General features: G+C 43.2%; 1 protein-coding gene and 1 long non-coding RNA gene across 3 annotated transcripts in view; one reads left to right on the plus strand and one right to left on the minus strand.

Moving 5' to 3' along the window:
* LOC127380607 (uncharacterized) overlaps nt 1-11,896 on the plus strand; it is a 462,715-nt gene that overhangs the window by 209,237 nt on the left and 241,582 nt on the right. The gene's annotated exons all lie outside the window — the stretch shown is intronic.
* On the minus strand, nt 5-8,997 carry CCDC181 (coiled-coil domain containing 181). 2 transcript variants are annotated; one of them, XM_051609631.1, is made up of 6 exons: nt 8,961-8,997; nt 5,955-6,115; nt 4,465-5,442; nt 2,805-2,951; nt 2,006-2,160; nt 5-1,369 (listed from the first exon to the last, which is right to left on the minus strand). In XM_051609631.1, exons 2-6 carry the CDS (start codon nt 6,090-6,092, stop codon nt 1,207-1,209), a joined length of 1,581 nt encoding a protein of 526 aa, XP_051465591.1. In that variant the 5' UTR covers nt 6,093-6,115; nt 8,961-8,997; the 3' UTR covers nt 5-1,206. The 2 variants fall into 2 exon arrangements, with proteins under 2 accessions (XP_051465591.1, XP_051465601.1); XM_051609641.1 differs by lacking the exon at nt 8,961-8,997 and adding an exon at nt 8,870-8,938.

Consider the following 11,896-nt stretch of genomic DNA (forward strand, 5'->3'; position numbering starts at 1 on the left):
GGACTGTAAAATCCTTCACTTTATTGGTGTGAGGTAATGAGCCAAGAAGCACTTCTTTTGTAGCTTATTACAATTAGGGAGGTACTGCAGACCTTTGCAAAGGTTCCCCCTGTGTTTGCTTGCGAGAGGCAAGAAGTATTTCTTGCCCTTGGTGACAGGGGAAGGTGCAGGAAGGTGCATGTTTTTCATTATCATATGAAATTTTCATTTCACGTCCATATCCTTTATCAATGCTGGTAAAAGCTGCAACACAGCACCCTCCAAACACCAGTCCTACCTCAATATGCCTGTAACTATCTATCTCCAAAATGGTAAGATAAAAATAATGACAAATTGGCTTTGCATCTACTACACTTCCATCACTTACAGTACTTTCAGAAAACACTTTGACTGGAGAAAATTATAATAATGCTGGATCATGAAACATGTTGGGAACGTAGCTGGACAGAATGTTCATCTTCCACTCACTTGATTTCATGAGTTATCTTTGCACGTTCCCTGACAAGCTAAAAATTTAGCTGGGTAAGGTGATACAGTTTATTATCATTAATTTAGCAAATCTGGGTATATATATACAAGGAATCCAGCTTCCTTCATATTGGTAGAGGTTACAATTCACACAACATTTTAATTTCATGGAGTAGAAAATACTGAATACAATTCACTTCAATAAGTTTCAAAAACTTGCACGTTCACATGCATGTTAGCATTCCAGTAGTTTTCCATTTCCACTTTCCCTGAACTAACAGTCCTCTGGTCCAGCCAGAATTAACAGCTGGTCAACGATCAGTAGAAAGTAGTACAAGAAACAGCATTTTCCAACAACATAACACCTTGTACAGTATCCATCACAAGCAGCAGCAAACACCAATACTACTCCAGCAAAAACTGAACATTTTACGTAATAGCCTGCATCCAGGAATTCATGTTGGAGTTGAGAATAAAGTGCCTTTTAAAGACAAGAATGTGTATTTGCAAAGCTTGTTTAGATTTGGTCAAACCAAGAAGATCCCTGAGTTATACATAAAAGCAGGCTTTTCAATAAAATCATAAATAAATAGTTGGTAAAATCATTGTCATTAACAGGAATCATCAAGCTTGCTTGAAAGTTTTAAAAACTCCACAAAAAGCAGCTTTAAAGAGCAAAACTCACATCTTAAAAATTAAGAGGGTTGCCACCAAGAACTCTGTGGTTACATCAAACTTTCAACTGTAATGGTCTGTGAAGCGAAAGGCTTTAGCCTCTGAATTAATGCACTGGATGTTCTGCATCTGTTTTGCTCTTCTGGCTTCTAATCTAAGCTGCCTTATTCTTTCTTTAGCAGCTAGTTCTTCTGCTCGTTTTTCTTCTCGCTTTCTTTTTAGCCATCTGTGGAGAGACGAAGAGGACCAGAAGTACTAACAGTTGCAATTGAAAGTTTTATGTCATCCATTCAAAGGAGAGCTGCCCCCATTGAACTAGAGTCACCTTGTTCTGTAGGATGAAGCTCGGTGTCATGGCTGAGCCAGTCTGACAGCCTGCCACTCCCAAATATCAGAGGCATTACCTTTCCACCCCAGTTCTGCTTCTTGTACCCACCTTTACCTCCCACCTTTTACTGAGCTGATTCAACTCAGAGACTTGAGGGGAAAAAGTAATTTCATTCAGTTGACTTTCTGCTTGTTTAATTAACTGAATCAACTCAATCCTGTTTCAGAACAGGCAAAAAGGGGTAAGGGAGAAGGATCTCCCTTTTTCAGCAGAAACAATTCACTATTTTCTGCTCAGGTTCTGATATGTAATTTCACAACAGTGAACAAAAAAACCTAAGGAATTGATATATTTCTTGCCAGGGTATAAGTTTATGAGGGTATATTCATACAAACAAACCAAAAACCTGCAAAAAAACTCACCCCACATGGGTAAGGACTTCAGCAGTAAAGACATACTAAGAAATTACTACAGTCTAAAGCTGGTAGACTAAAAAATTTTCAAATATGATTCCCTAGGAATGACCCTACTCACTCTTTAAAGGCTCTGTTGCATTCCTCTGTTCTTGGAAATAAGGCAATTTCCTCAGTTTGGCGTCTCAAAATTTCTATCTGCTTTTCTTTCAAGTGTTCTTGGTGCTTTTTTTTAAGCCACAACTTGAAGGCTTCTTCTGGATTCCTGTCCTTCTCCTATTTAAAAAAAAAAGTAAATATACACACAAGGCTTATCGTTAAATGACCTCTATATTAATTATGTTATAATAATTAGTTGAACTCTGCTGGCATCTCCCATCCAAAAACATCCTTTATAGGTAAACTAGAGCATATGCTAATCTGGCATGGAGTATATATATGTATGAGCAAGTGTTCAAAGCAGTATGCTTTCAAAAGTACTGAATTTAGCTTTTCAAATCCATCTCTGCAAGACACAGGAACTTGAGAACAGAGCACCTGAATCTTCAGGTCACATGCATTAACTGCTTGCCAATGAGTTCTGATAGTAAGTAATACACTTCACAGGGTTTTCTGGCTGCTTGTTCACAGCAGGGTTCAATCAAGTCATTTCCCTGATAAAAAGGAGCATTACTGCATCTCCTGTAATTTTATAGCTATTAAAAGTTCATACATGTGGCTCCTAGGACACAAGCTGCCCTGCCAAGCAGAAGAACCCTAAATACACAAGTCAATCTAGCTCTTCACAGAAAACAATGTAGCAAAAATGTTCCTATCACTGTAAATTTTCATATCCTTAGCCAAGAACGGAGGCTCAGCATTTAGTTTTCTTATCTAACCAGAGCACTAGAGATCCCAGTCCTACGTAAGGGAGATCTTACTTGGCTGTTCAAGTCTTCTAGCTCCTTCGCACGACGAATTCGCTTTTCTTCTTGCATTTGTTCTTTCTTCTTCTGTAACCAAGCTTTAAAAACCATCTCATTCTCTCTTCTCTTCTGCTCTTCTTGTTCCCTTTTCCTTTCTTCTTCCTTGAATGGAATTAAGAGTAAATAAACTTAGGTTTTTAAGAGAATCATCTTAAGCTCCAAAGCCCTTCATTGGCATAATACACAATAAATAAGCCATTTGAATTGTGGGACAAACACAAAAATAATGACGAAACAGATATATTCAAAGACTACATCATAGTTGATACTACTTTTAGAAATAAGTGAGTCTGAGCACTTCTGTGGTGCATGTTATATTTGGATCATTTCAGTCTAACCACTTTTGTGATTCTCTCAATTTCCACAATACAAATCAACTCACAGACATTTCAACAGCAATAGGCAAATACTTTTAAAATTAAACCTATAGCTCTGATTGGCTTAAAATCAGTTTAAACTGATGCATTTAAAAGCGAATGCAGCTCTCAGGCCTGAGGGACCACTAAAGCCTGAAGGATATTTAACTACCTAGGGACTGCAGGGACTACCTTATAAATAAGGATTTTTATCTGGACATGAAGTCGCGATGTACTTACTTAAAAGAGTATTAACAGCATAACACTTTTTGCAAGTTTACAAAAAGAACTGATTTTTTAAAAATTGAGGAAAGTTTTTTTCTTTAAATAATTAATCACATTTTAGCTAACAATGAGTATCAACAAGGAGAAGAAAGGTTTTCGAACAAAGCTTCAGAAAGCTGACCAGGACATTTTCCCAGGTTTTTACTCTGACACAAAGCTACAATCCCCACTCATTTCAACGCTCAGAGAAATCTGTTCTTCTGAACAGATGATGTTCCTACCACCTACACAGAAATCTGAGACTATCCTCCAAATTTACAATATGTAATTTACCAAAACGAAAGAAACCCCACCAAAATGAAGCAGAAAGATTCCAGTAATGTCACAAAATGTTTCATGCCTGTGAAATCCATCACAGAATGGAAGAGCTCCATTCAAGATGAAGAAAGCAAGCAGTACAGTCTTACCTTTTCATAAGTCAGCCAACAGAGGAAGAAATTTAGCACACACTGTTGGGAAAACAGCCTTCCTTATCTCCACCACACTACTGTTTACTTGAAATACGTAGAGTGTGGTGTCAAGAGATCTAGTCTTGTGTGTACAAAGAAAACATGTTAATAACTCTTTAGATTTCACACCCCTCGTTAATGAGATAAGCCTCTGCAAACTTCTCAAATAAAGCAGGCTAGACCCATTTCTACAAATAGAAATCAACTTTTGAAACTACTTAGCCAGCTTACTTAGAACATCACGGCACAGAAAACTGGTAGATGTTTCATGCTCTTTTCATAGAGCAACATACACAGTAAGTTAACTTTTTGTAGTTGTACCATCATAATGCAAAGAGAAGAAAAACATTTAAGTTTTAAAAATCTTTGCTAAAGATTTCTGGAATTCCTGTTACGTCTGTCAGAGGCTGATTCTCTTTTTTTTCTGAATAAGGAGGGTTTTTTTTTCCCAGTAATACATAAGACACAGATTTGATTTTCTAAAATAGAATGATGATCACTGTGGCCTACTTGTCGCCTCTTTACCTCTTTCCTCAGTTTTTCCTTTCTTTGTTCTAACTGCTTCCGCAATTCTTTTTGTCTGGGGGAGAGACAGTAAGTGGAGCTTCTCACAGACACATTTGCTGATTGCACCCTCTGTGAAATCTTCCGTTTTCCCAGACCTCTTGCAGCACTGATAGCAGAATTTGGACGACGCTTAGGGTTAGATGGAGGCTTAGGGAAATAAACACAATCTTCTGCACTAAGGAAAAAAGAATGTGCTCCTGGTCTTACTGGAGGTACTTCCTTCATTTGAGAGACAGTGCCAAAAGGATCATGGTGTGAAGATTTTGGAGATACATGTTGAGTTTCAATATCAGTAAAAGAAACACTTATTGGGGGCAAAAAGCCCTGGCTTTCAATATCACGTAAACTTAAAAGTTCAAACTTCCCATCTTTTTCTACTAGGATTTTACCATCCCTCTTTTCGTCATCCTTGTCAGCATGTGGTGAAAGCAAAGTGCTTTCCTGTCCTACTTCATTAGAAATCTGCAACTGTGATAGCCTATTTGAAACATCATCTCCTCTTGCACAGTCAGTTTTACACACTTCAGCATCTTCTAGAGGAGGAACTTCAAGATCCACTAACTTATCCTTAAATTTTAATTTCCGTTCTCTGTTCTGATTCACAGGAGCCTGATTCTCCAGCAGCTTGTTGGCTTCTTCAATTTTTTCCAAGATGTAACGCTTGATTTCTTCATCCTCTTCCTCATACAGTTCCTGCTGGTTTTCCAGCTTGGATTCCTGGATTGAGCTCTCACTATCAGTATCAGATACGTGGTCCCCAGGTTTAATATCAGACCTGGCTTCCACACTTTCATCATCGGAGGGTCTCACTTTCACATCTTCATCTGTGTCTGAAAGCTGATCTGGGTTTTCTTCCATTTCATCATTGTCTTCCTCAAAGTTATCCTCAACTTTGAAAATTTGTGCTTCGATATCCTCTTCCTTTTTTTCAAGATTCTGAAAAAAAATTAAAATAAACTAGTCTGTTCTCCCAACAAAGAGCAGTATCAGAGAAACAGAAAAGAAAGGGTGAAAAGAGCAGTACTAACTACCCTAATTCTAAAACAGGCTGTCATAACTAACAGCTTTTTTGGCACTAACAATTTGCAGTTTCTCCGTGTCCACATCTGCACAAAGGTTAACTATAACTGTGACTTGTGCAGTGAAGTGATCAGTGACAGCATAAAAACAGAACAATGGGTGTTGCACAAACCCCTAAAGGAACCCAGAAGTACTTTTGAAACAAAAATACTATTTGCAATGAACACTGAATTTTTTTAAGGCAATTACAACCAAACTAACCAGTTCACTTAATTGTTTTCCACTATAATTCCAAATAACCTTCCTTGTTAAAATTCATTGAATATACCTACACATTTCAAACCATACTGAATTTTGTGCATATGATTCTGAGTATTACTCAATTTTGTCTTCTAAATAAGACAACGAGCACTTTATTTAACAAATACCTTGCTTTCACCAATGTTTTCTTTTTCTTCTTCATGAATTTCCCATTCAAGGTCTTTTTCAAAGTCATCCTCATATTCTCCACTTTCTGTTAAATCACCCGTATCTGCTGAATCTCCTCGGTCTTGCTTTTCACTCATTTTGGTGATGTGTTACAGTTACACTATATAAAGGAGAGGAAAATAATTGTGTAAAAACTCTGCATAAATACAGAAACACACAAATACAGAACACCGATACCTCTTATGTCATCCACATCAAGCTGGTGGCCAGTATCAATACAACCACGCTAGACAGTGCCACACCACTTCAGAACTAAGGACCACGAACAGTTTATAAATATGACTGGTGTTGGCATTCCAGCTCCAACTGCTTGGGAAAGATCTGAGTCAAAACAAACCAAGGTGAATTACTGAGTGTCTTGCAGTGAGTCTCTGACAGTGCCAAGACTAGAATTTATGATCTCGTGTTAGTCCCATCCTTTAGCAAAGAGATTACTGGTTTATGTTTATGAAAATAACTACCAGCTTGCATTGCTCCCAGATGTGTTTTACATTGTTTTTTATCTGCCTGACCCGCTTTCCTTTAAAGAAATCTTGTTTAAAGACACATTGTGAAGACGAGGGATGCACAAGTCCCAGAAGATCCATGCCATAGCTTACAATAGATCAAATTATCAAAAAGCTTCCCAAAATGACATATTAAAATGAGAAGCTGTTCACTGGACTCTTGACAGGAACCTTCTGCTAACGTGACTGAACATTTACAAGCAGCTAGCTTTCAAACTGTATCACCTCCACTAGTATTAGGGGTAAAGAAAGTCACACAGACACAAACTGAGACACTGGGAAAAGGATTCAGTTCTGGTTTGAAGTTCTGAGGAGGACATCAATGGGGAATACTCAGTAGCCAGTTAATCAGGCTGGAAATAGTCATATTGATGACGAAACAATAGATGAGCTGCTATAAGGATTGAATCTTTCAAACCATCTTTGGACGGTATGGCACACAGGTGCCAACAGCTCCTGAAGGACTGCTTAAATGCCAGTGCTTGGGGGTCCAAGCTCACTGCTTGACACCCCTCAGCTCAGCTCACCCAGTTGAAGGCATCCGTCTTCATCTAAAGACACAAAAAGGTTAAAGATAAGTGGAGAAACCCGTCAGCCTAGACAGCTGACTCTGCTCCTTTTACAGCTTTAGCCACTCATCATTCCTTCCCTAATTTCTTTACTACTGTTTGCAAAAGCAACACAAAAGGGAATGCTGATTATTCAAGTTCCTACTCTCTTTGTATCCTCTGCAGTAGTCTGGAAGATGCCACTTCTAAGTGTCTCTCCAGTAGGACAAATCTGTGTCGTTTACAACATTCTGTAAGATCCTGATAAGGGCACTAGCGTATGGCATCACAATACAGGACATAAGAGTCCTGGATGGCCTGGATGGCCCAGGAACAGCCAGACAGCTCTTGCTGTGTGACCATCCTGCCCTTCCAGACAAGAAGGGTTGCACCTGGACCTCCCAATCTGTCTTAAGCATTTTGTCATGCATTCTGTAGAAACTCTTCCATCTCAAAGATACTGCTTCAATCCCTTCAAGCTTTTGTTTTAAATTCTGATGAGCATCTCAGAGTTCTCAGTTACTTGCTCACATGAATACCGGCTCCATTTCTTTAAACTCTGCACTTCGTGCTTGACAAGAGTGCTGCTGTTTAGACCTCAACATTTAGTCAAGATTTGTTTAAGAGGAAAGAATGGTAATAAAGCTGTGCACTTCTGTTGCACACTTGTTTGTATACAAACTTTATAAAAGCTGTTTCATCCCTATTTTGTTTAATAAAATTAGCACATTTTTCTCCTAATACATATCCTTTTAACCACAAGAATCACTCTAGATTTCTCTGTGTTTAAAGTTTCACTTTTTCAGACCATCGCCTTGACTTTACACACCCTATTTCCATCATGTTTTTTCCATACCTTTTCTCATACAACATCTAATTCTTTTCACTGGGAAATGCCTCTTCCTTCCCAAATATCCTTGGTTTGGGTAGTGGCATGTACCTGGGTTCTTAGTGGAAGTTACTTTGCTCTAGTGCATATTCAGCAGAAAATAACTATTTCTCTTTATCATTATGGTAAGTGGATGTAAAACCAAAACACTGGCTTGTGCCTTTAACAAAACATGTTCACATCAGTCTGTGAAAATCAACACAAGTACTGAAAACTGTTTAATTTATTTAGGATACCTATAATAAAGGAGAACACCACAAAAACCAGCCTCTTCTGTTGCAGCACAGTGTCGTCGTGGCTGGAAAGGTAATTTCAGTTTAATGACCTTGTTTCAGAAAATCCTGAACCAGCTCCTATTCTATTTAGGACCTTACGAAGTAAAGATTAAAAGGGAGCTGTTAACAGGAACCAAAAGTATTCCGAAGATCGGAAGCCTTCATTTTCACCTGCTTATATTCTGACCTGGAGGGGTGGGGTGTCTGCTGGGACTGTTCTGCAGAGCTTCCCAACACCTCTCTGGGGCGAGGCGCCGGCTACGCACAGTGACAGGAAGGACACGGGGAGGTACTTCTGTCACGTTGCCCCTCGGCACCAAGACAGTCGCATCTGCACATGCATAAGCGCGAACCCATCCCGGGCCCGGTGAGGAACGCGCAGCCCCGCGGCGGGACCAGCAGCACCAGGCTCCGCACTTCAACGAGAACCGCTGCAGCTTAAGGAGACCGGCAAGCGGTCTCTAGGGCAGGCCCGGCCGCCGGGGGGCTGCCCCGCAGACACTGCGTCACCGCCATCCCTCCCGGCAACCCAAAGCGGCGCCGGGCCCAGCCGGCGGGTGCAGCCGCCACTCACCCCACCGGCCCCGCCAGCCTCCCGCGGGAGCTGGCCCCGCCAGCCTCCCACCCCCGGCTCACCGCGGCCCCGCCGGGCCCCGCCGCTGCCCCCAGGCCCGGCGCTCCGGGCGGCGTTGCCATGGCAGCGGGACGGCCGCCCCTCCCCGCTCACCTTCCTGCCGCCGCAGGTCCCCGCCGACGGCGGCCCCCGAGGGCCAAACCCCGCCCCTTTTCCCGCCCCTTTTCGCCGGGGCAGCGGCGGGCGCGTTCGCGAGGCGGCGCCGCCCCGTTGCCATGGAGACGGGCGGCGGGGCCGCGCCTGCCCCGCCGTGCCTCGCCCGGGCGGCGGGTTGTGTCAGCGGTGCTGCGGGTGGGGGGCAGCGGTGCCGGGCGGCGGGCTTGTGCCCTGCAGCCCTCCTGCTGGCCGGGGGAGCGGGAGCCGGCCTCGCTGGCGGCGCCGACGTGGCTCCCGTGACACCATCTATCTGCCACCGGGCCCTGGATGGAGCCCGGTCGCGCTGGCCCGCCAAAGGGCAGCGCTGAACCACCGCATTGTGGAGGTTGGAAGGAACCTCAAACGTGATCTAGTTCCAAGCCCCCTGCGCAGGCAGGGACACCGCCCACTGTTCAGTTCAGTCTAGCGCTGAGCACTCCCAGGGAGGGAGCATCCGCAGCTTCCCTGGGCAACCTGTTCCCGTGTCTCACCACCCTCACACTAAATAATTTCTTCCTAAAATCTAAACTAAATCTACCTTCTTTCAGCTTAAAACCATTCCCCCTTGTCCTCTCTCTACACGCCCTTGTAAAAAGTCCCTCTCCAGTTTTCCTGTAGCCCATTCAGGTACTGGAAGGCTGCTCTAAGGTCTCCTCAGAGCCTTCTCCAGACTAAACAACCCCAACTCTCTCAGCTTGTCAATGAAGGATGACAGTCTAAACACACCAGAAAGCCACACATCTCAGAGGCCAACACACCTCCTGCACTAAAGGGTTAATGAAAAAAAAACCCTCAACAAAGCAGCCAGGTAGCAGCCATTAATAAATCCAGCCAGAGCATTGATAACTGTTAGAGTTACGCAGGTAGAATTACCCTTTCATTCCAAGTCACACAGGATAGAAAAGCTAAACCCCTACAAGGTTAGGTTCAGGAGGTCTCTGAAAAGACATGTCATCAGAGGTCACATGCCACAGGAGAAGGTTGGATTCCATGACCTTGGAGGTTCTGCTTAATCCAACACCACACAGGGAGAAACAGAAATGGGTTTTGACAGAGTTTCCAGTGCGTTGGAAGGGCTCCCTTATATATACCTGAGATACCCCTCCGGTACCTGCTTGACAATGGTTCCTGCTGTACCTGGAAAAACTTCACCCACTGACCTGATCCGGGGTAATGCAGTTATCCTGTTCTCAAAGGCAATATGCCAAACTTCTGATTTTTGACATTTCACAGGCAGGTGGCTTTGACAAGTTCATAGCGGGCTAAAACAAAGAGAACTGGGCATAGTATCAAAGCCTTTTGTTCCGCTTTTGTCGAAAGACAAGGCAGTGCTACCCCTTCCATTCACAAGAGATGCTTTATTCAACTAATTAAAAATCAGCATAATTGTAAAACAAGGATTAGACCCCACTGTTGGAAGATCAAGCTGTGATGCTTGATAATGATATCTTAAGGAGAATTCATGCATGCATTCATTAACTGGCATATCAGTACATTTAGATTTTCAGGTGTTCCAGTGTGCAGAGGAGTTACAGAGCATGGTTATGAAAAAATATAACAGAAACAGCAGCTAAGCAATGCAGGACTCTGAGGACAGACCAAGCAATGTGGGGCTCCAAAGACAGGCCCCGACACGTCTGTTGCCCTTGCATCAGGCACCGTGTTTGAGGAACAATGACTCATGCAGAGTATATTTGACAGAGAAAGGCTGCCTAACACCTCCAGATCGATGTTAAACAAGCAACTTAACAGCTTTTGTATGTGGTGTAGGAAACAGTTGACACTGTCAGGAGCAGCTGGGAACAGGATCCAGTGCTCCCAGTCTCCTGCCCCTTCCATAACTGAAGTCCCTCATTTCTTCCCAGTACTTAGCAACAATCACACCAATAGAGGAGAAGACATAATGACTTCCATGCAGAGCCCTTCCCATTCCCCGAGAGCATGGCCAAAGCAGCACCTGTTTCACGCATGCACACAGCCACAGTGCAGCCAAGTGTAACCCTGCTGTGCCTTGGTGGACTGTCAGCCAGTGCTAGCCCAGGGGGACAGGAGTGGGTACTGCTCCTGAAAAGGCAGCTTCCGGCAGCTCTTACTGTTCCTCACTTCTTGGACAGAATAAGCCCAGCTTATTCTGACAGAATAAACCCAGCTCCTCCCCCTAACAGTGATCCTAAAACCCAGGAACCATACCACATCTTCCCAGCATCATGGAAGCCTGGTGCAGGACACACAGATTCGGTGGGAACACTCACCTCCAGCAGCCCTCCACATCGACTGGAACAAAGAAACAGCCACAGCATCCCAGGCAGACACCAAGCAGTGTGTAGCATTTATCTCATCTCCATCAAACTGCACCATGTGCTGTATCACTAACAGGAATTCAGCTCCTTTACAGCAGCTGGGTGTCCTTTTTCAGATCCTTCAGTGGAGTGACAAGATGCAATGGGAGGAGCAAGGAAGATTGCCACAGTTCACGTGGACCTGCTGTGCTTGCAGGCAAAAGCAGCCTTAGGGTTCTTGTCATAGCATCTGACATGAAACACTTGAATACACCTTAAAGGGTAATGCTATATCTGTGTGAGCTACTTAGTTACCTTCCTGTCGCATGCAAGCAGAGATTTTAATCCCCATACTGTCAAGCTCATCCCTGCACAGCTGACTCCTGCGTTCAACCAGGGAAGGCAGATGAATGAAATAGAGAGCAAGCTTGGCATGCCGATAGTCCTATCCCTCCTGCCTCAGCTATAACGCTCTCACAGAAACACATGTAAGAAAGGCTTCCCCTTTCCTCTCCAGACCACCTGTTTTCTCTTGCTTTTGATGGTGCACAGAGGGCTTGCTGGGCTACTACCCACACTGACCTACGTCAAATTGGCAGCAGATACTCAGAGACC

This window comes from Apus apus, chromosome 1 (genome assembly GCF_020740795.1).
Source record: "Apus apus isolate bApuApu2 chromosome 1, bApuApu2.pri.cur, whole genome shotgun sequence".
In the NCBI taxonomy this organism is placed as follows: domain Eukaryota; kingdom Metazoa; phylum Chordata; class Aves; order Apodiformes; family Apodidae; genus Apus; species Apus apus.

Bases quoted from the DNA above. Each gene is read 5' to 3' on its own strand.
- CCDC181 (XM_051609631.1), bottom strand. From the start codon at position 6,092: ATGAGTGAAAAGCAAGACCGAGGAGATTCAGCAGATACGGGTGATTTA. The intron at 5,443-5,954 runs GTATTTGTTAAA...ATTTTTTTTCAG, and splicing joins AAAACATTGGTGAAAGCAAG to AATCTTGAAAAAAAGGAAGA. The intron at 2,161-2,804 runs GTAAGATCTCCC...TTTTTTAAATAG, and splicing joins TAGAAGACTTGAACAGCCAA to GAGAAGGACAGGAATCCAGA.